Here is a 22514-nt window from a genome sequence, read left to right as displayed (position 1 = left end):
AAAACACACATACACAAAAAAAAACATACACGCTTACACACACCCTTTTTGTTTTAGACGACATTTCCGACTTTACGCTAACTTGTTTTGTCAAAACAATTCCCGAAGAAATTAAACGACACATTACTCAAGTCAAACCTGAAACCTAGATCTGCCACAACAAACCTAATCCAGTTTGAGCAGTGCCTGTGTTGTGGTGTCCTCGGAGTGTGTGTGTTTCTCTTGAAACATGGCTTAGGTTTCAGGAAGTTTTAGGCCTGGAGTCAGTCATCGAGGGGGGGGGATGTAACGGCGCAAAAACATAGGCTCTGATAGCGCTGATAATGGTCCTGAGTAAACCCCTTTGAAGGACTTTCACTAAGTACAAACAATGTGCAAAAAAAGTCAAAGAATTACTAGAAAGTGAACAATGTGTGCAGCAGCCAGGTGGAAGGAGCAAAATGAACATTTATTTCAGGCTTTTCATTCATCATTCTCAGCAAGGAAAGTAGTCGTTTGCAAAAAAAAAAAATGCCAAGAAAGTAGTCATCTCTGAGGTATTAGAGTGTAAGAACATGCTGAAAAGGGGAGCCTTACATTCGAAGGAACAGAATTAGGTGCGATTAGAAGTCCATATTTGTCACACAGTTCCTTTCAGCTTTCACCTTGTGATCAGAGGCATCATTTAGACAAAGAACAAAAGACGGCAAATATTTTGGGAAGGAGAGAAAAAGGGGTCTGTGTAGTGAGTTGCAAGAGTGAAACTGAGCGGGGCGGTGTGCCAATAGAGCCCGCTGGTGTGGGCTACAGTTTGCAGTGCGTAGCAGCCGAGATCTATGAATACAGATCAGGGGAGATGTGAGGGAATTTTACAGCAGGTATTGTCTGTCACTCACCCCGTCTGTCTGTGTGATCACGGCCTCCTCGGCGGCTGTTTCATCTTTCACTCTCTCACACACTCATACTCTCACACACACACACACACACACTCATTCACTCCTCCCCCAGTGCTACCAAAGAAGACCTGGTGCTGTGGTGTGCCCTTGCCAAAAAGTGACAGGTGTTCCAATAGGAAAACCAAAAATCAAAGGGCCATTATTCCTATTATACGTTATGATTCCCTGCTTATGTCTGGCTTTGTATAAGTTACTGACATCTGGATTTGACTGAGAAGATACCAAGACAAATAATGTAGAGTTTGAAATAAAATTTAGCCATGACATGAAAATTCAAACATGTTCCCATTTTTTTTATATCTACTATTCAGAAGTGTGGTTCATAACACAAACCGATTTATTTTTTGTTCTTTTTCTCATAATGTTAAAAAAATATCTGCCAGTCATGTGTCTGTATGGCCTAAAGCTCTTGAACACAGACTGTGAATTATGCCTGCAGTGAACATAAACACATTTTACAGCAAAACGCAGTGCTGTAGATACACACACACACACACACTTGAAACACTCGCTCCTTCTCATATTTAAACAGCATCACTGCTCAGATGAATCTTGCTCTGTCTCTGCGAAACATCCCCCACTGCCTCCGCGAAAATACTGATAAGACGGCCGGACAGCATTAAAAGTGAAACATTGGATTAAAAAAAAAAAAAAAAAGGGTTTCTCGCATGCAGTCCCCAACACAGACAACCTGCCCGATACAGCGTTTGCTTTTGTATGGCAGTGTCAGTGTTGATTTCTAGCATGAGAGGAGCAAAAACACACATAAAGCTTGCCCAACTGTTCAATCACGGCGCTCTGCAAATGGGAACGGGCCTGCAGTCTCAATCAGCTAAGTGTAGTAGGCAGCTGTTGTGTGGCGGATGGAGTGCGTCGTTAATTCTGTAAATATAGCTTCCCTCATGTGTCTAAGAATCACCCACTCAGGCCACATTTAGGCCAGATGAGCAGCAGCTTTGCCAACGTCTGGTAAACTGGGCGAAAAAATGAATGACTCAACAGAGCAGAGAGGAAATTTAAATGTTCCTTTTGGGTAATCTTTTTTTTTTCCCCTCCGTTTTGAAAAGACCCAGTACAAGGTTGCCAACCTCACTACAAGGTTTTCAAATGTAAAGAAGAATGAAGCAGCATTTTAAACAAATAGAAGTTATTGTTGTCTGTTCATGTTCCAGTTGTAGCTCATTTTATCCAAACTGAACAACAATGAGAAAAATAAATCCTGCGCTCTTTCAGGCGCAGTGCAGCATTCAAAGTGATGGTTTAGCACTTGTATTGTTCTTTAAAGTTGGAGCAGAGAGGCAACAACATTCTGGCTCTTCTTTTATGGGCTATCAATAATCTTTTTCTGACACATTATTTGCTGGGCTGGAGGAAAATAGGGAGCAGCACGGTCAGTGGTTCACCACAAAGACTTCTGGGAGCTGGCGAGGGCAGTGTGCGTGGGCGATGCATCCATCCTGGGACACTGCCAGGATGTCTTTTTGACCAGGCTGCTGGAGCACTAAGGACCCACGACAGAGCTGCACACAGCCTCTGGGAAAAACAGACAGAAGCAATTAGATGACATGACAGTCATGAAGATGATGATTCTTTGGCAGATCGGGCTCAGTGCAGTTTCATTCACAACACATTTTGGCAGCAAACTAGCGTTTTAGCGGCTTGCTGCTACATTAACATATTTGTGAAATTATTCCACCATATCATAATATATGCAGTGACTTTTTTCCATTTTATTATATATAATCTGTCATGTATTACATAAAAGCTTTCAACAGAGCACAGATATTTCTCTTCTCTTTGCCATTCCTCCCAAACCTGCTATTTTCCCCTTGATGGCCATCTTGCTGGCGTGAAGAGTTTTACACCCATATTCCCTCTGAATTCAGCAAAGCTAAGGCTTTTGGGGAAATTAAATAACCTGAGGATTGAGCTACTTTAGGAAGCCCAATTAACATATTTGCCTCTGGAGGAAAATATTGCCTGAAGTTGAATGGACGGTAATTTTACGCATGGATTTTTCCATCCTAATTCTCAGAGCTTTGAATAATCCGGAGAATTTGTTTTACAGAACAAGGGGTTTTAACGTTCGACGCTGAAGCCGGGGTGGTAGAATTTTTAGAGAGCTGTGTGTCAAAACAAATAACACAGCTTCTCAAAGGGTTACATGTTCTGTTGTGCTAATTGAACATGAGTCAGTGATTCAATCCAGTGCAGTTGTAGAGTTTTACTATACTGCACAAATGCAGCTTTCCCAGAGCCAAATCCAAGTTTTCAAGGAGCAATCACGTTTGCGGTGGCCCACTATGGTATATTGCATTTTGACAGAAGCTATGTTTGACCACTGTGATTTTGGACAATCTTCCAGTCTGGTGGTAATCTCCTGTGTCCCTCCCCTGAGTGACTAATCCAAGATATCCATATCGGTTGAGCCTACAATATGTTACACTCCAAAAGCGTTCATCCAAGCTCCAGCGTTAGAGCTTTTAATTACCTCTGTGTTGCCTTTTCTCCACCCTTGTACACATATAAAATGGGGGTCAGATTCCAATTCCAATCTGAGAGTATACCTTCCACAACTCGATGTCTAAATCCCACTGCACAGAGATCAAAGTCTTATAAAGTTGGGATAACCCGTATTACTTCTCATTAGTGGGTAACCTGATGCACACTGACAAGTCTAACAGTTGCTGCGGTCAGCTGCTGATGCCTCCAAATGGCCTGGCCCCTCTGTAAAACGGACTGACCAGACACTGGAGTAGTCCCCGAGTCTAGTCTAGTGTGGCTTAGCATGAACTCCATTTGTGCTGTCGCCTCTAGGCCCAAACCAAAAGGGACTGTTAAAAAATAGGCTTTAAGTCTCCAACGGCTCGGCTGACATCCACTACTACAGATCATTAAGGCTCCACAGCTTCTCCCTCTCCAGCCTCAAACACACCAGTGGAGTCATTAAAGGCAATGTGTAATTAAAGTTGGAATAAACAAAGGCTTTTCTCCAGGTCTTTTATTTCTCTCTCAGCCATGTATGCATCTCTCTCTCACATTTTCACACTTGCTTTCTCTTTCTCTCCCTCTTTGCATTTCTCTTTTCCTCCCTGTGTCTCAGACAGAGTTGACACATAAGAGAGGAAATTCTCATTGGCTCCCATGGTGGTGGTAGGCATGGACGAAGGCCCTCAGCCTAATTAGAAAACTAAATACTCTGAGTAATGCCTAACCCCTGGGAATACAACTGCCATATCTCTTACACATGTGATGTGGAAGGACCCGGAATGCCACTGGGGTGTCTCGCTGAAATATCCTGTGCTGTTCCCCTTTGCACAGCTGTCCACACAGACTCATGCACTTAAGACAGGCTCGCTTTCATAGTTAAAATAGAAATTTGTGTCCTAAGTGCCGCAACACAGCTAATGCTAAATATTTAATTCCCGTGGGTGCTAATTATGGTTGAGTACTGGCAACACGGATTCCCTTTTTTCACTCCACATAACAACTGTAAAAGCAATTTAAGCATTTTTCAATTAATTAAACACATAGTCTTCCAGTAACCTCTTGTCATTTTGCCCTCCAGGACCATAGCTAATTTGTGTAGAATAGAAACTGCAAAGGGGAAGGAGTGGGGGTGGGCGCTGTTTTCATCTTTGCAAAATGCTCCTACAAAGGAATTAAAAGGGAAGACACATAATTTTCATGAGAGTTTAAAAAGATCACACTCCATTATTCTTTTTCAAAAAGCCTGTAGTACTGTAAGTGTAGTTTTGAATGTTATGAACCTACATATCAGATGATTGTAACCACGAGCAACCAGCCCCCATTATGTTATCAAAGCAGTGTGAGATAGTCTGGCCATGAAGCTAATCCCCGATGTATTTTTAGTCACAACTGACTGATGAAGTGAAATTACTACATCAGTGATAAAATGGGAGTCTCTGAAAAGCCTTTACAAGATCATGCAGCAACCAAGAGAGCTCTTTAAGCTACTGCAAGTCTAAATGAACTTGTACAACAGTGGTGAAGTATATGACAATATGGTGAAGATGACTAGCAGTGAATTAAAGATAAGCATACATTATGCGCCTATAATATGCTGAAATTATCATTTTTGCTTTTAATTTCTGGTTCCATTGGGCCAACAGGCCAGCTAAAAATATATTTCAAAAAACACCCCCGCTGCCATTTATTCATAAGCAGTGGGAAGAAAAAGAAAAAGAAGACAATTCATCTCATTTTGTGATTAAGATATAGACACATTTGAAGGATGTGCATAGGTGGCATATAGTATCAAACTTTATATGTTACAGACTCGTATGTACGACCATCCATTGTGTACGTGCCACTGGGTGCATGTATGTATGCACATGCATGAGAGTTATGAGGAGGGGCAACGGCACACCCATCCTCTTATAAAGGCCCCTGTCATTGAAAGAGATCAGAAGCAGGCTGTGAAATCCAGCTAATAGTCATTATGGGATGCCAGTCCCTGTGCACCCTACCTGCTTGCCAAGGCGGCTCCCTCACACTTCATATTTGCATTGTGTCATCTTATCAGCATTCACCCAGACAGAGGACAGATCACAGCGCAGAATGACAACCGCATCACTAATATCAATAAATAAGACTGAGGGAGAGCAGAGTGAGCAGAATTAGGCGTCTGGCACTCAACAAAACACACAAAGAAATCATACAATGGCACCAAAATGGAAATACAGCCGCGTGACAATAAAAATAGCCAGAGAAATATTATTTTTCTCCTGATGTAAAATTAATGTCCAAAGTCTTTGTAGAAGGCCGTAGCGTGCGACGGCTCCCCCCACCCACACCCCCTGTTCTGAGCGGTGAGGAAGGGTGAACTCTAAGAACCCTGTGTGCTCAGTCACTTCTGGGCCCATGCAGTCAATAAGGCTATTTCTGATCTCCGGATGGCTAGGGTTTCAAAGCCTGTTTAAATGGGCTCCCACAAAGCCGGAAGCACCAACCTCAGTCCTCTCCCTCCCTGTCTTTCTCCCTCTCTTTTTCCTCCTCCACTCTTTCTCTAATATTGAGAGGGAGCTCAGCTTGCCTACCCCCTTGGTAAAGAGAAGGGGAAAGGAGGGTGGGACGTGTGTGTGTGTGGGGGGGTCTCCTCCCCTTCCACATGCACGGTGGTGAGGAAAGACAGGGAAGCGCAGGGTCAGGGCTCCTGGTGCTAAGCTGTGAAAGGCAAACGTTTGGCAGAGTAATTACACGGCGCACTGCTCTGGGAGTGATTAGTGATAGTTGTCTGTTCAAAGTGTTTGGAGCTCACAGCCTTTATGGGCTACGCTTGCCTTCCCTTCGCTTAATGTTTAGATTGCATTTGCATCAGGAAGAGAGTTGCATGTGTCAACATAAACAGTGTGCCTATGAAGCTCACCAAGTGTGCACTTGGTTGAGTTAAAATATATCCTGTGTGTATGCGCTTATATTAATATATATGATACTATAATGTGCAAGAAAGATTGCTACATTACTGAGAACTACCTTTTTATAATTTATCTAAAGTAGTTGTATCAATAACTGATGCAATTAAAGGTCCAAAATTCCTCAATTTCCACTCTCAAAATTTATTCCAGAAACAAACAAAAGATAAATCTTCGGAAGACTGATTTCAAGCTCTAATAATAACAACAGTGCATACTCCGTTACCAGGCCTATTTTGCACTTCCTGAATATAATGCCAGCACTTGGCACAGCAAAATCGTTCCCACTCCCAGGTCAGGTGACACTGCGGTGCATTGCAATCACCATGCTCAGGTGGTGCAGCCCAGGCTGCCAGCCTTTGATGTCCTTGCTGTTTATGTTGGCCAGCCATACTGTCCCAGCACAGCCTGCAGATGTGACTGCAAGCTGTAAGGTGAGTAGCAACACTCCTGAGTAACATGTCCAGTTGTAAAGCTAACCCTGACAGAGGGTGTGACGGGGGCAGGAGGGGGCGTAAACAACAGGAACAGATGGATACAAGGTAGAGCACATGTGGGATTAGGAAATTAGTGATGTTAGCATCAGCGATGTTTGATATCAGTATTTATTCAGGGGTAATTACTTCCTTTCTTTGCCGAATGGAAACGTGTAATTATGTGACAGAATAAACTTTTTAGTTCCACTATTCTAAGCACACAAGATCTGTTTTTCTAGTCAAAAAGCTCTGGCTCCTTGACAAAACTTTCTTCTTGGGCTCTGTCCTGTTGAAAACCTGAGATACACTTACAATAGATTTTAATCCCACTGCTATCTTTTGGGGCCTAAAAAAATACCTGAACAAATCAGAATTGCATGTATCAAAGGGATGATAGCTATCATATTTCAACACCTTCTCACCTTAATCCCAACACAAGGATCGGCTGACAGCGGCTGGATAGCTGGGTGGCAAAACAGAGTAGAAACAAACACAGCCGTGGACAGAAAAGGAAATACCTCAGGGACTTTCTGGGATTGGTGAAGAGGTAAGACAGTACCTGTAGTGCAATCCCCTCCAAATCTGCACCAGGTGTCAGGCATTAAGGAGAGCATCTCCGCTTTGGATTTCCACGTCTGGCTCAATCACCCAGGGCAGTGTGTCAGATGTTGGACAAAACGATACTCTCGAAGAAGAGGAGGAAGAAGAAGAAGAAGGCAAGAACCTGAGGCTCAGCACAGTACAGAGAAGAAGGTTTCTGATGACAAAAGTAGAACCTGTACCTTCTCTAATAAAAAAAAAAACCCTTATGTGAAAATAATGTCATTATTTTATAATAATCCTCATCGATGTTTGACACTTAAATATTCAATTACATGTGAAATTAGTCTCCTGAGAATACAATATATTGCAAAAACTGCAATGAGACAATAAAATATGGGAAGCAGAGCTGAACACTTTGAGTTTTAATGAGATGAGATAGTTTTAGAATAACATTACACTGTATCCCATTGAGATTTTCAGTTAAACTACAAAGACAAGTGAGCGCTGCCAATTCCCTGTGTGATAATACCAAGCAAGGAGTGTACTATGGAATGCTTAGATTGGTGTTAATATTACACTCTCAATTATAGAGACAAAGTCTAAATTGGACACCTGGAAACTTCTCAATTTCAAGCAAGTAAGCATTTTGCATGTGCAATTGTCCTGAAACAAAGCAGTGGCAGCGGACTGGTTCAGTATCAAGAGAGAGAGAGAGGAACACAGAGCCATGTTGGCATTGTTGTTGCCACAGATTATACATGACACACAGAATAAAAGCGGCTGATTGTAAGATGTTTAAATGTATCAGAGGCATGGGAGAGGAAACTTAATACCTCAGCACGGGGAGATGGAGAATGCGACCGGGCACGTGTGGAATGCAGAGTGGCAGGAGGAAAGCAGCAATCTAAATTTCTAATGCTGAGGATGTTTCCCATTCTGTGTTTATGAAACATGGCTACCGGGACTACAAAGGTAAGGGGATACAGCATCAAAGCCTGCCCTGACAAAAACAAAAAAGCAACAATGCTGCGGTGGAATGCACGACAGAACATAATACTCCACCTCCTCCTTCTCCTCTCCTCTAAGCAGTCTCATTTGATTACAGTGTAGCAGGCCCCAAATCAACCCTGTAGTCCCAGTTCTCACTCCCCACTGGTGCTGTGAGTAGGAGGTAGAACACAACTTGCCAAAGTGGCCGGGAAGGAGAGGAGGAGAGGTGATGTTGTGGAGGAGAATCCCTCATTCGGAGAACAAAAGAACACGGGAGTGGGTAAGCCGAGGTGTCCGCGGCAGGGGTGGAGAGTGGCTGCTGTCCCGAGTGTGGTGACTGAGGCAGAGACTGCATGTCTGATGATGGCGAGGCGGCGTATCGTTTACAGGCTCCCTCAGCAGAAGCCCCTCGCATGTCCGTCTCCAGCCACAGAGTTCGCCCTCTACTTAAGGCAACAAGAGTCAGGCTCAGCATTACAAGCCTATTAAAAGATACTTTTAATTATGCCCCGCTCTCCTGGGATCACTTCTTCCGTGAACTCTGTGTTTCTTTGGCATGTGCACTTAGGAATGGCACAACCAGAAGCACGTGTTGTTTTCTCCCTCCAATTAAAGGGCATGTTGACAGATTAAGGCTGCTTCTGGTTTGTGCTCCACTAACGCATTTAGGGGAAGATGATGAACATGGAGGGGGGGGGGGATCAGAGAGAGAGAGAGAGAGAGAGAGAGGGACTGATAGTAGCAACAAAAAAAAGAGAGAGAAAGAACATGCACATGAACCCTGAGGGATTAATGTGTTTACATTACCTGGGCTGTGATCTATCACCAACCTCGTCAACTTCTATTATGCATCACATACATAAGCAAGCAACAGACCTGGGAGCCCCTGCAACTCACTCATACTATTTCAATTGGATTAAGTCAGTGCAAATATCTAGGGCACAGCTCCCACACTGTGGTTTTAGCGTTCTGGTAGTCATTTGATTTGTATGTTGTATCACTTTACCTTTGTGAAGGCATTGCCGAAGTACCTCCTACATGCCTCGAGAGCTTTTAAGTAGTATACAATTTCGATTATTGCCACATGGCACCTATAGCACTTTTAAACCAAACGTGCTACTTAGCCAGTTAGACAACACTCAGGCACGGAAGCTCTGAGTTCATGAATCAAAATATGCAGGTGCACACCCGTGAGAGGAATACTAAGGGAAAGTTGAGAATACGGATTCACCAGCTGCGATATTCACTAACATGAGATTTATTTTGTCCCAGATGTACTTTCAGGGCTCTAAAACACTCAGTCAGAGATGTCTGGCATCACTGTATAGATGCTGACAGTGGAGTCTGCAACAGGGCCTCTGAAAGAGCTCATATTCACACTCAGGCTTCATTATAGCCAATCAATATTCATTTAGTCACTGAGCCTATTGACTCATTTCTGAAATAATATTTCAGGTCATCGGTCTTGTCACGGAGCATGGAGGATTATCCCTTTTTATACCATCCTCCATTTGGAAAATGAGGTATAAGGTGAGTCCGGATACACCCCATGGATACAAGTGTAAATAAATATTTTTGATAAAACACAGAAAAATCAGTGGGTGCTTCCTGTGATCCATCCCAAACAAATCAATCATCATCTGCGCAGCTGGCAGTGTGGTGCAGGAGGACGGCGTGGCAGTGAGAGAAGGGTGCAATCTTTGTCTGATACCTCTCATTTTGGAATCACTTCTCATAATAGGGTCATCATTTCATCATTTAGCCAATCCCGAGGCCTGCCATTCAGCCTTGCGGGGATCATGGGTAACAGGGAGAAGAAGGGGTGGGGGGGTGGGGGTGGGGGGGCAGACCCCATCAGGAGGAGAAACACACACTCTCACTCCATACATCTTCATTCAGGTCAATAAAAGAAGAAGAGATCGCATGAACAGAAAAGAGATCAGAATATAGATTCTCTCTGCTGAAAGCCACGGTGGTTCATTGTGTTTCAAGTAAATGATCTGATTTTTTAAAGTCATATCAAGCCATCAAATCTGAATTGTGTATCGGTTTCGTGTGAGCAAAGGGGTTAGATTAATCATATAAAATATGAAAGCTTTGTATGTAAATATCCATTGCAATAGTGGCAACAGCCTCAGAAGTGAGGAAAGCAAATTTAATGTTTTGAAAAGGACAGATCGTTACAATTACAGATGCAGAGCTGAGCATTCTATCAGAGTGTTTCTGCTAGTTCATTAATTATCACTTCAAAAAGTGAATAAAGTAAATTTAATTTGCGAATTGTGTGTGTTGGGAGTTTGGTTTGGGGGCCAGCATTTCACTGACTGCTTGGTGACATTCGAAGACTTCCTCAACATGGATCTGAACGGTTCAAAACAAAGACAAATAAACAGTCAATTATTTTTTTAATACAATGGGGAAAACACAGCATTGACAACTCTGTAACTGCAACATTAGGACTAAGAAAACACACAAAAAACTGCTTTACAGTGGATGTCATGCCAATCACTACTTAAAATACATAAATAAAAGGAGGAAAATTACTGATGTACTTTTAATGATAATCATAATAGCTAATCATGGCTGTACGCAGTTGTTTAGTCAAGTAGCATAGTGCACATATGTTTAATCATTTAATAACCCACCCGTTCGAGAAAAAAAAAGAAGAAAAAAAGCAAGGTCAAAAATAAATTACATCCATTATTTGCAGCAGATCTCCCCAAAGCATTTGGAGCGAAAACTGTTTTGAATTTCAATTGGCTTCCAAGTGGCAAAAGCCCTCAGCTAATACATCAAAGAAAAATTGGTGTCAACTAATCGGTTTAGGACACAGATTTAGAATGGTTAAAAATCCCATGAATACTTCAAGCATTTTTCTGTACACCACTAAAGGCTTGGGAGCAGCGCAGCTGACCTTGTGCGCTCCAGAAACCTGTCCGCCACTCGACATTAACTGACTGTTTAACTCATCCAGCCACGCAATTAGTCCACCACAACGCATAATGTTGCGTAATAATAGCCTCTATATCCAATTTAGATTACACTCGCTCCCTCAGGCATTTTAAGTGGCATGCATCATCTTTCATTCACTTCTTCTGTGCCACGTAAAGCCGTTTTCATGCGTCAAAACCGAAGTCGTTCTCTCAGGGGGGAAAGGGGAGAAAAAAAGAAGAAACGACAGCGAATAGGAAGAGACAAAGTTAGTAGGTATCAAAATACCGATCGCATAGATTTGGAAAAGGATCGGGATAAATAACACGAGGACAGCCCACTTTTACGCATCTTAAAAAACAAAGACGCACGTTTCCACAGAAAAAGCGCAAATGAGCAAAACTGTACTCACCTACACCTCCTCCTTTATCGGTGCAGAGCTGAGAGGCGGTAGCAGTTGCCATAAGCCTACTGCTATTATAGCCTCCGTGATCTCAAATTATTGGTCCTCCTCCTCCCACTACAGAGAGCAACTCGGAACCAAAGCGCCTTAAGGTTGACACATGGCATAGACCCTTCATCCAGGGCCCTCTACAACTTGGTCGCACATCTTATGCAATAAATAAATGAAGGAAAAATAAAATAGTGCCACTAATTCTCAGCTCCCACAATTTGTTTAAAAAAAACGTGGACATTTTCTTTTATAGCTCATGACAGACAATAAATTCACTCTAACAAAATACCTGCGTTTAATACAATGCTGCTGTTTTGTTTTTTTGTTTTTTTAAAAAAATAAAACCGGTTAGAAATGATGAGCACCAGTGGATTCAGCTGGCTCTTCCTGCTCCTGCTATTATGAGAGAAGTTCCAGTAATTAGTTGATTGTCTAAACACTACAGGAGGCTGTGAAACTGGGTCTGGTCGTATCACTGTCATCTGATTAGGCTGTACTGTAGGGTCGCTTTGTGTATCCGTCCTTCTCCCCCTCTCCTCCTGTCTTTCTCTCTCCCTCTCTTTTCTTAAGTCAGACTCTGCTCCCACTGTACCAGCGTCATCATTCTTTGCTCTCTAGAGGTTTTCAGAGCGTAAGAAACACGTGACAGCGTGTGCACACACACACTCTTTAGCAGCGCCTACAGCGATCCCTTTCGGCTTATCTGAGACTTGAACTGGAAAGTCAGTCAACAGAATGAAAACGGCTTTTAGATGTCTGAAACACTGAATAATATTTATAACAGCGCGCAAATATTTTTTAAAGCCATGTTGGTCGTCTAATTTTTTTCTGTTTGCCCTACAAATTTGCACTTTTAGAAAAAAAAATAATAACAATAATAATTTATTTTGACACATTTAGCAGAGATTAAATATATAAAAAAATAATACATTAACTACCGATATCAGTGACTTGTTAAATACTGTCCAGTATTTCAGCAAAGAAATGTATCTGCAGTGATCAAACGAGATTACATCCACTGGTCCAGCCGGATTTGGTGTAGTTGGCACTAATCTGCCCCGGCTTCAGGGTTTATGACTTTCTTGGAGTGTGTATCTGGTTTATTCCTGGATCTACTGCGCAAACTATTTAGCCACAGCCACAGCAAATCGTTCAGACTGGAGTGACGGCTCAGGAAAAAAAAACACTTCTACAATTAAACACACAAAAAAGTCGATAAGGAAAAGTTTGTTTACCTACAAAACACTATTCTGACAGAGTCGTTCGCTCGAGCGTACTTTGCGCCATCTTTTTTTTTTTTTTTTTGTAACTTTTCAGTTGTCAAATATCTTACCAATGCAACATTCGTCTGGCGTTAGAAAGTCGACGTGCACAATAGTAGTAATCCATTTGAAACCCCCATTGCGGATTTTAACACAAAGCGCACGGAGATCACGGAGCATCAGTCTGTTGATTTAACGCACATTTTTAAAATGACGACTTTTTACGCACAAAGAAAGAATAACAAAAAGTGAGCACTGCAGCGGAGCGCCCTTTTTTAATTCCTGCCGGTATCTTGCAAGCCCATATCCTGGCATACAACAGCCGATTTGTTATTGATCAAGTGTGAAAGTGACGGCTTCGTATTTGGAAGAAAAAGAAGAAAGTTGGGAGTTGACAGACTCGCATGATGTCGCCATCCGAAAGGGGGGCTGCCACGCGCACTTGAGACTTACTGCAACGAGCCTTGTTAAAGAGGAGAAAAATAGAGAAATAGAGAATGAGAAGGATTGTTAGTTAACGCGAGAGGAGGGAGGGGGTGAGGAAGAAACCGAGGGGGAGAGAGAGAGAGAGAGAGAGAGAGAGAGAGAGAGAGAGAGAGAGAGAGAGAGGGAGAGGGAGAGAGAGCATAGATTTGGGCAGGGCTGTGGTTACCCAGCATAAGCTTGCCTTTTTCTTCGGTGACTACACCCCGAGAGGAGGAGCGTAGTGTGCAGCGTAGTAGGCGTCAGGATCCTCAATTTCCAACTTAGCATCTTGGCAGGACATTTTCCCAAGCAAAGCCCCCGTCCGACGGGCAAAAAAAAAACTTCTGCACGGGCATGAGAGCGACGGTGCAACACAGATAAGGGAGCAGCAGAAAAACAAAACGAGACAAAAAACCTCCGACGGACAGTGGCTGACTGGCTGGCAGCGACCAAAAATAATTCCACCCAACATCCAAGCCTCTTTTTATTTAAACAATTTACTTTTTTCCTTCGCTATTGTCATTTAGAAGGGGGGACAGACAGCGGGTCTGCAGACACACATCTCTATGCGCTCCAACAGCAGCGCATGAGAAAATAAAGGGGGAAAGTGCGCAAGTTAAGTGGCTTACACTCTCCGGGCTCCAGCATGGCGTATCCTCAGGGCTACTTGTACCAGCCGTCCGCTTCTTTAGCCCTGTATTCATGCCCCGCGTACAGCACCAGCGTTATATCGGGACCCAGAACCGAGGAACTTGGGAGATCCTCTTCGGGATCTGCGTTTGCGCCCTATGCCGGATCTACTGCGTTCACCAGCGCCTCGCCAGGCTACAACTCCCACTTACCATACAGTGCAGACGCGGCGGCAGCTGCCACATTCACCTCATACGTGGTGAGTAAACTAAAGGTGATTATTCAATCTAATAGGAAGCAAAAGCAAAAGGGAATTAACTCGTTATAGATGCCTGCTGTGCGTCCGGAGCCAAGCCATTAACGAGCAATGTGCGTCACCGAAGAGTGCATGGATATAAAATTACAGAATGTCATGTTCAGGAAACATGTTGTACATTAAACACATCCAACCTAATTAAACCGCGTGCTATTATGGTCCTTAATTAAATTGCTTTTTTTTTTCAAAAGAAAAGGTGGCCAGTGTCTTTCCGAAGCTTTTACGCTTCTGCCGGACTGCACCGCGCCGTGTGATGGCAGCTTAGGTCACTGTATTTGTTGTCTTCTAATCCTATTAGTTGTGCCAGTTGTGAAAGTTAAACTTGTGAAAAATGAGAAAGGGCAGTTTTGTTTTGCTTTTCTCGTATTATCTGGCAATGATCTCATGGCAACTAAATCAATTCAGAGTGGCTTTATAGGCCTGGTTACCGCAAAGACTGATCTCTGCAGAATGCGCAAAGAAAAACAATGTTAGGCCCATCATGCGTCGTGTCAGTACCTCATCATAACTGGAAAAATGCTCTCTCTGAATGTGAAGAATAAGAGTCGCTCTGTGCTGACAGAATATACATAAAAACACAATTACAAAAAAATCAGAAAATGCATTTTAAATATCCAATCAAGTTGAAAACAACTCCATAAACATTAACTTCAAACTTGAGCGACTGGATTAAAGCCAGTGTATTCGTGTGCGTAAGCGTGTGTCAGTCGGCGCGTGCACGTGCAAGCGTGTGCGCGTATGTGTGTGTTCAAGACCGTGCGCCCAAAGTTCCTTTAATTGTTTTTTTTTTGCAGCATTTTAGAGAAAATTTGAACTTTTTCTCACTTTTTTATTCTTTTATTTATTTCCTCTTCCAGAGCTCTCCCTACGACCACACCACGGGGATGGCCGGCTCAATAGGATACCACCCTTACGCAGCACCCTTGGGCACCTACCCTTATGGTGACCCAGCATACCGTAAAAACGCAACCCGGGACGCCACCGCCACCCTGAAGGCCTGGCTCAACGAGCACCGCAAAAATCCCTACCCCACCAAGGGAGAGAAGATCATGCTGGCCATCATCACCAAAATGACGCTCACCCAGGTGTCCACCTGGTTCGCCAACGCCAGGAGGAGGCTAAAGAAGGAGAACAAGATGACCTGGACCCCTCGGAACCGGAGCGAGGACGAGGAAGAGGACGAGAATATTGATTTGGAGAAAAACGACGACGACGAGCCAAACAAGCCCACAGACAAGGGAGACTCCACAGACACAGAAGCAGGTCGGTGGTTGCAGGGAAGAGGAAAAAAAAAAGAAAGCCAAAAAAAAATCATCAATTTTTCATCGCAGTCGTTTCCACTCAGGGTGCAAAATTGATTGCTGGTTAATGGTGGTATATTATTTATAATGGGACAATTGCTTTAAATAATAATCACCTTGAACTCCCCTCGTTTGACTTCTCAGGGGCTGAAATTGCTGGTGACGCAAAGTGTTTAGCAGTCAATTTATCTTTAACGGCATAATAAGGATACAGCTGGTGAATTAAGGTGGATATTCGGCTGAAATTGCCTTTATGTGATCATTATTGTTAAAGGCTTGTTATCTTAACCACTGATATGGTGAAATTTTATTTTTAAAATTGCATTTATAAATGTAAATCATGGGCAAAGTGTGTGTTTTACATCCTCTCATATTTGCAAAGAGCAGCTCATTCACCTTTTTAGGCTGGCACACATGTTTATGGGGAGATTTTATTGCACACATAATTGTTTGTGAGGGGAAACGTGCATAAGTAGCCAAATTATTTTTATATATCCAATTTCTGCGTGCATGTGTGTTCACTTTGCTTTCAATCACCTGAAAGCCATGTTTCAGTTTTATCAAGATTTTTTTTTTATTGTTACGCTTATTTAGCGGTAATTCTGTTGTTTTATTTGTGCTCCAGATCACAAACTGCTGAACCCAGGGGACATAGGCTGTGACAGATTTAAAGAAGAGAACCATGGCAAAGACACGGATCCCCTTCTGAGCGACTCGGAGTTAAAAGAGCAGGAGGAGCGGACTACAGAGTTGCTGCCGGATTCCGCGAAACCAACCACTTCGTCTCCCTCGGCGGTGCCCCGAGGGAACCAGAGCGTTGCGCAACAAGACAAGCCGTCAGATTTGAGCCATGCACCGGGTACGGTGACCAGCAACGTGACCTCAGTTATCCACTCGCCCCCTTCGGCCCCTAAACCCAAACTCTGGTCCCTTGCGGAGATCGCCACGTCCTCAGACAGGTGTAAGGGCAGCAGCGACGCGCCACAGTCTTGTCCCGGTTTGGGTCAGAGCGCAGTCATGGGCACCAACGCGTCTCCATCACGGTCCTCTCCTCAGTGTCCGCTCCCCAACAGCACGGTCCTTTCCAGGCCTCTGTACTACACCTCCCCTTTCTACCCCGGCTACACGAACTATGGTGGCAGTTTTGGACACCTTCACAGTAACCACGGCTCGGTAACCACGGGCTCCACGGCACATTTCAATGGATTAAACCAGACTGTGTTAAATAGAGCAGAGGCTTTGGTAAGGGAGAGCCAGAAAGTCAGAGGCCAAACGCAGGTAGATCTTTGTAAAGACTCCCCTTATGAACTAAAGAAAGGTATGTCAAACATTTAATACCTGAATATTTTCCACTCACCGCGGACTTTTATTTATTTTTTGTGGTTGCATTAAAAGAGAGAGAGAGAGAAAAACGAGAACAATGATGAAGCAAATTCTGAGAACAGTTATTTTCTGAGCAAATGCTTATCCTCAAATTTTTAGTTTCTGAATGGTTACTCCTAAAAAAGAAATGTAACAAGAATGGTCTTAATCGCTGCAGCCGCCTGAGTCTATTTGTATTAAAGACTAACATGTATATTTAATGTAGCATTTTTGTATTTAAAATGGACAACACACTATCTTTGAAGTAAATTATGGAGAAAAAAAATCATACTTGTGCAGCGATTATTTTGGGGGAGCAGTTGGCATTGCCTGATATGTGTCGAAAGTGCTTCAAGGCCAGTTAATCTAAGAAATATTAATTCAATTTTTTGTGTGTGTGTGCACCGTGACAGATGCCTCAATGGTAATTATTTCTAAATATTCTGGCAGTGAGAGCTCTGAGGAACTTGAAAGTGAAGGCCTGCTTTCAGAAAGGATGCTGGAATATCTCAACAATAAATGGGTTCAGTTTGGTTTTTGTTGCTGCAAATATTTATAGGGGGTTTTATGAATGAAAAAAAATACTGGAAGTGATACTTTTGGTGTGTGGCTTTAACAGAAGTTTATTTATTTTTCTTTTGAATGCACCCAGGGCCTCCTCTATTTTTTTCCTACCTACTTGAGCACGTTTCCAAAAGTGGATATTGATATAATAACACCACCAAGGCACAGTCATTTAACCCAATTACCTATCATGTTTTATGCAGAGCAATCAGGTGGTGAACTCGGGTAATGAGCTCGATTTTATGCCAAATTTAGACCTCATTACTATTTTCCAAGGCGTGGCAAAGCTGTTAAAAAGGGACGCGACCATGCATTTAGAACATACTGCCCTATTATATATCATTAATGGAGAGTCTCTTTAATGGCGCGTTAGATGTGAAACACTGGCTGTTTGGGGCAAAGAGAGGATGCTGCCATGCACACATGCAGATACAGGGGAGGTAGAGTGAGAGACTGTGCAGGCACTGTCCTCTAACTCTTCCAACTTCCGCAGGTAGGTGTCACACTTGCTCCTAATTTCAGGGGGGGACTCTGTTAATCCGTCACGGAAACCCATCCCCGATCAAATGGCCTGGTGAAAAAAAGAAAAGAAAAAAAGTGGAGCCAATGGGGCACACACAATGATCACAGTTATTATGAGGATTCTAGAAATTTTTTGACAAGTGGATAAAAGAAGAAAAAAATTACATACCTGACTGGCTTGCAGAACAAAAAGGGAGAACAAAATCTGTAGACTTCAACAGAAACTATTAATGTTTTTCTTTTTATTCTGGTGCTATGCATGCAAAGCACACATTATTTTTTATCATTATTATTAATTTTATTATTATTATTATTGTTATTATTATTGTTGTTATTGGGTCGTGATATTCTAACATCTGCAGGCCACCTAAAGGCCTTTTTTTCTCCAAACCTTTTTTTCCTCTTTTTCTCAGTGGCTGCTCCACATTTTAAAGGACCCTGAATTATTCTAATGATTATTATTATTAATGTCGTTATTGTTGACCTCCACTGAGGTGGGACAGCATGCTCTTGTTTATGGCTGCCATTAATCTCTATAGTTTACTTTCCCCTTCTCCAGTTTGAAATCTCCCCTGAGGTTTCTATAATTCCCTTAGCCTTAATGTCCTCTATTCGGGCCCTCTATTTTAATCTGACAGAGTGTGCTGGAGCAGTGACTGCGACACATCAGCCGGCTAAATAGCATAATTATGTTGTGTTTTTTTCTTTTTTCCTCCCCTCTTCTTTGCTGATCCCCGGGGGGATTCAACTGTTCGATGCAATGTCCCCTAAGAGAGCATTAGAGTTTTATTAGAAATTGCGTTGTTTTCTCTGAATTGATTGAAGAAAAATGTTGCACAGGGACAATATTGCAGCCTGCACACGCTGCCTTGTGCCGCGTAAATCATGCGTGAGGCTGCGTAAATACTGGGACGGTTATGTGTCAAATAGGTTTTTCATGTTTGTTTTTTTGCGCGTGCCTGTGTGCGTGTGTATGCGTGTGTGTGTGTGTGTGGTTAGAATGCTGGTGGGCCTGTAATTTTATTTCAAATTCTTATGATCCTGATTTAAAAATACAGATGAAACATTGGGGGAAATGATAATGATGGATTCTTTGGGTAAAGAAAGTATTTATTTTATTTTTATTCCAGCTTTGTCACAGCCATCCATTATTATTATTATTACTATTATTATTATTATTATTTCCTGGTGGCACTGAGGGGTTTTTATGCTATTTAAAGCTGATATTATATTTTTGCAAGATTATACATAAACGCGTCACTGTATTTAATCTCAAGCCTGGAGAGAAAAAAAAAGATAAAAAAGAAAACCCTAACACCAATTAAAACATATATATGTATGTTATCGTTGATTATACTTGTTCTATTTCTGGGCTTGATTTTTTTTTTTTAAGCCAGTCAATTAACCCCCAGATTACTCGAGGAAGCAGAGCGAGAGAATTCGCCATCCTCCATCAGAGGCATGATAGCCTACAGGGGAGCTCCTCTCTGCAACTTTATACAACTTGGTCCCTGGCTTCCCCTCCACTTGAATGGCGTGTCGGTTCATTGTTGCAATTGCTACAATGTGAGAATACTAAGTAGGGGTGAAACCGTTCCCACGTGTGAAAATGGGGGAAATAATCCGACAGGAGAAGAAACAGAAGAGAAAAGAGGAGGATAAGGTCTATACCCTTCACTCCGACTCTGTTACTGTGAAGCAGCTTTGGGGAAAAAAAATAATGCTTCTTCTTACCGTTGTTATATCAATTAAATTAAATGATTTTTCCCCCCTAACCTGAAAAGAAATACCTTTGGCTACACATGAATTCTAAGGGCCGCGACAGACGCCTGATGCAAATCTTACTGAATTAATTCGCAAATATCTCTGCATAGACCTGCACGTGTAAATGCACTTTTCTGTCCAAAAAATCGAATTAATGTGCAATTAGCATTTTTGGATTCCTTAAAAATTGGAAGAGGGGGAAAAAAAACACCTGACAGTCCAACTATATCGAATTCTTTCTCCTAAAACAGCAGCAACCGCAATGCTGTGCCGCTGATTCTGCTTAATTTACGCATTTTTTTAAATTCTAAAAGTAGATTTATATGTGTGTGCTTCTGTGTGTTGGTGTCATGAGGGAGACGTTCAGTGGTGACTGAAAATAGTGCTAATATAGGGCTAATGAATAACAAGAGTAAACCGTGGTTTTCTTGTTTGTTTTCCACACTTTGGGAACGGCAGGATCTAATGAGGTGAAAGTTAAAGTGTGGCATCTGTGGCCCGTATAATCCCTTTATTATTGTAATTATCTGTGCAGCCTAGAGCGCAGGTTTATCAACGCTGGAGCCACGTAATCCAAAGTTTACCTAGCATTCTGTTTTGTTGTCCAATGTGTGGGGGTATTTAGGAAACAAAAAGATGCGATGTTAATGGTGTCAGATTAGCCAACTTTCCAAAAATAAAAAAATAAAAAAACGACTAACCGGATTTTTACGCATTTTATAATAGAAATACATTTTTTTTAAAAATTCTCAGCACAAGTTAAAGCAAAGCATGCAAACATTGGAAATGATTTTTAAAGTGGGTGATTTGATTGCTTGACTCGACTGCTATTTGTGTGGTGATCAGCTACAGATCACTTTACGCATCTTTGATTTGACACTTCTATGTAACGGACCTACTGAAAACTACTAGTCTGGCAGGAGATTTGCTGCAGGGGCAGAGACACTTGGGAGCTCATGGACCAAACAGATTAGACACCTGCCGCTGGACACTTCTGTGAACGCTACTATGGGCTATATCAGACCACAAGGTGAAAACCAAAACCTGTTGATACGCGCACTCCCAATATCAGTGAGGGATTTACGCAGCCAACGCTACATCTTATAAACAGCCCACTGATACAACACATTGGAGCTGGGGTCAAATTCAGCTCAAATTTGTAAATAGACACCCGCTGTACTTGACCTGCACGGATTATTCACAGGGGTATGATCAGCAACACAAGTGCTGCCAAATGCTGTATAAAAAAGGGGGGTTGGAATAAAAGGAGGGCGGCTTTTTCAGAAAAGGAGGTCGTTCATTTCTGACTGAAAAGCCTGTTGAGATATTTCTTTCTTCTCTCAAAATAGCTTTAAAACACCCATGGTCTATTACACAGGGAAGTTGCGTCTTTCTAACTTACATTTCTGCCATTAAATTCATATAAATGTGTTATTTTTATTTTTTTCTAACGCTTACATAAAGCGCCACAATACTGTGAACATTCATCTTTTTTTCCTCCTTAACTTTTAAATGTAAAGAAGCGAGCGACTCCTTCCTGCTCACGGCTATTTAATCATCATTTCCGAAATGAGCAGCTTTATTAAGGTCACACTGTTTCAGATTTAGACTTCTGGCGAGTCTGCACTTGAGCCTGGAGGACCGTAGTCGAAAGGATCCACATTTACGCACCGTGTTTTTGGCACAACGGCTTGTAAAACGAAACCAGTTTTTACTCTGAATCCAACAATTTACTTCTAAAAACGTGCGCAACATCCACCCACTTTTTTTGGAAGCCTTTAAAAAAAAAACTCCTGTCAGTGCAATGTCAGTCTCAAACCTTTGGCACCTCCAACGTTCATGTTAAGTGGAGTTATAAAACGCACAGTAAAGCGACCCAGATAAGGTGGCGGGGAGAGTGATTTACCACTATTTTTGTGCACTTCACGGACTGTTTTTCTATTTCTCCGTAGAGCTCCTCTGGGAGAGATTACACGTGTAATTTTCAGCTGTGAGATGTTTTAAGTGACCTCCCCCCAACATAAATAAAACATCTCTATGAAGGAAAAAAAAGAAGAAAAAAAACATTAAGGAAGAGTGATGAACTATGAAGTCCTCGGAGGCCATGGGGTTGCAGCAAGGAGAATTGACGGATTCAGCTCCAGTGGCAAATAATAAAACGTCTATTTAGGTATGGTTGGACTGTGTTCATTCCCCAGAAATAAAAATAGTTGATTTTTACTTCTTTTAAAGGGTTTCAGATGAAGTTTAAGGTTGGGGTAATTATACAATCGGCCTAAATTCTCCAAATCCTTTCAACTATGCAAACAAGTTGTCAAATTTTAATACACAAACACACATGCACGCACACAAAGCCCCACTCTGAAAGCACCTTGACTCCTTGAAAGGGGGCTGCTCATTGACCAATCTGCTCTGACAGCAGTGTGGCGTGAGCTTCTGACCCTGTGACTGCAAAGGGTCTGTGTTCAGTGGCCATGTAAGGGCTCACTGGCGCTCACACTGGGGGTTTCTGCCCTGCCCTGGAGGAGGTGATGTGCACACACACCGACACAGACACAAACACA

The 22514-nt window shown here is 42.4% G+C and overlaps 1 protein-coding gene and 1 long non-coding RNA gene across 4 annotated transcripts; one reads left to right on the top strand and one right to left on the bottom strand.

Annotated features, from left to right (window-relative positions):
- Positions 1–429: 429 nt before the first annotated feature.
- Positions 430–13592, bottom strand: LOC127530903 (uncharacterized). Of its 2 annotated transcripts, XR_007937671.1 has the most exons (3): positions 7406–13592; positions 5426–5550; positions 430–2468 (listed from the first exon to the last, which is right to left on the bottom strand). It is a non-coding gene; the product is annotated as an uncharacterized LOC127530903 (long non-coding RNA). The 2 variants fall into 2 exon arrangements; XR_007937672.1 differs by lacking the exon at positions 5426–5550.
- A 152-nt stretch (positions 13593–13744) lies between these two features.
- On the top strand, positions 13745–17633 carry irx5a (iroquois homeobox 5a). Of its 2 annotated transcripts, none has more exons than XM_022194660.2 (3): positions 13745–14395; positions 15295–15700; positions 16364–17633. In XM_022194660.2, exons 1-3 carry the CDS (start codon positions 14138–14140, stop codon positions 17071–17073), a joined length of 1374 nt encoding a protein of 457 aa, XP_022050352.1. In that variant the 5' UTR covers positions 13745–14137; the 3' UTR covers positions 17074–17633. The 2 variants fall into 2 exon arrangements, with proteins under 2 accessions (XP_022050352.1, XP_022050433.1); XM_022194741.2 differs by having other exon boundaries at positions 13749–14380.
- The last annotated feature ends 4881 nt before the right edge of the window (positions 17634–22514 follow it).

The sequence above is a fragment of the Acanthochromis polyacanthus genome, chromosome 2, assembly GCF_021347895.1.
Source record: "Acanthochromis polyacanthus isolate Apoly-LR-REF ecotype Palm Island chromosome 2, KAUST_Apoly_ChrSc, whole genome shotgun sequence".
Lineage (NCBI taxonomy): Eukaryota > Metazoa > Chordata > Actinopteri > Pomacentridae > Acanthochromis > Acanthochromis polyacanthus.
Note: the sequence above shows the minus strand (reverse complement) of the source record. Positions and strands in the feature narration are given on the sequence as shown.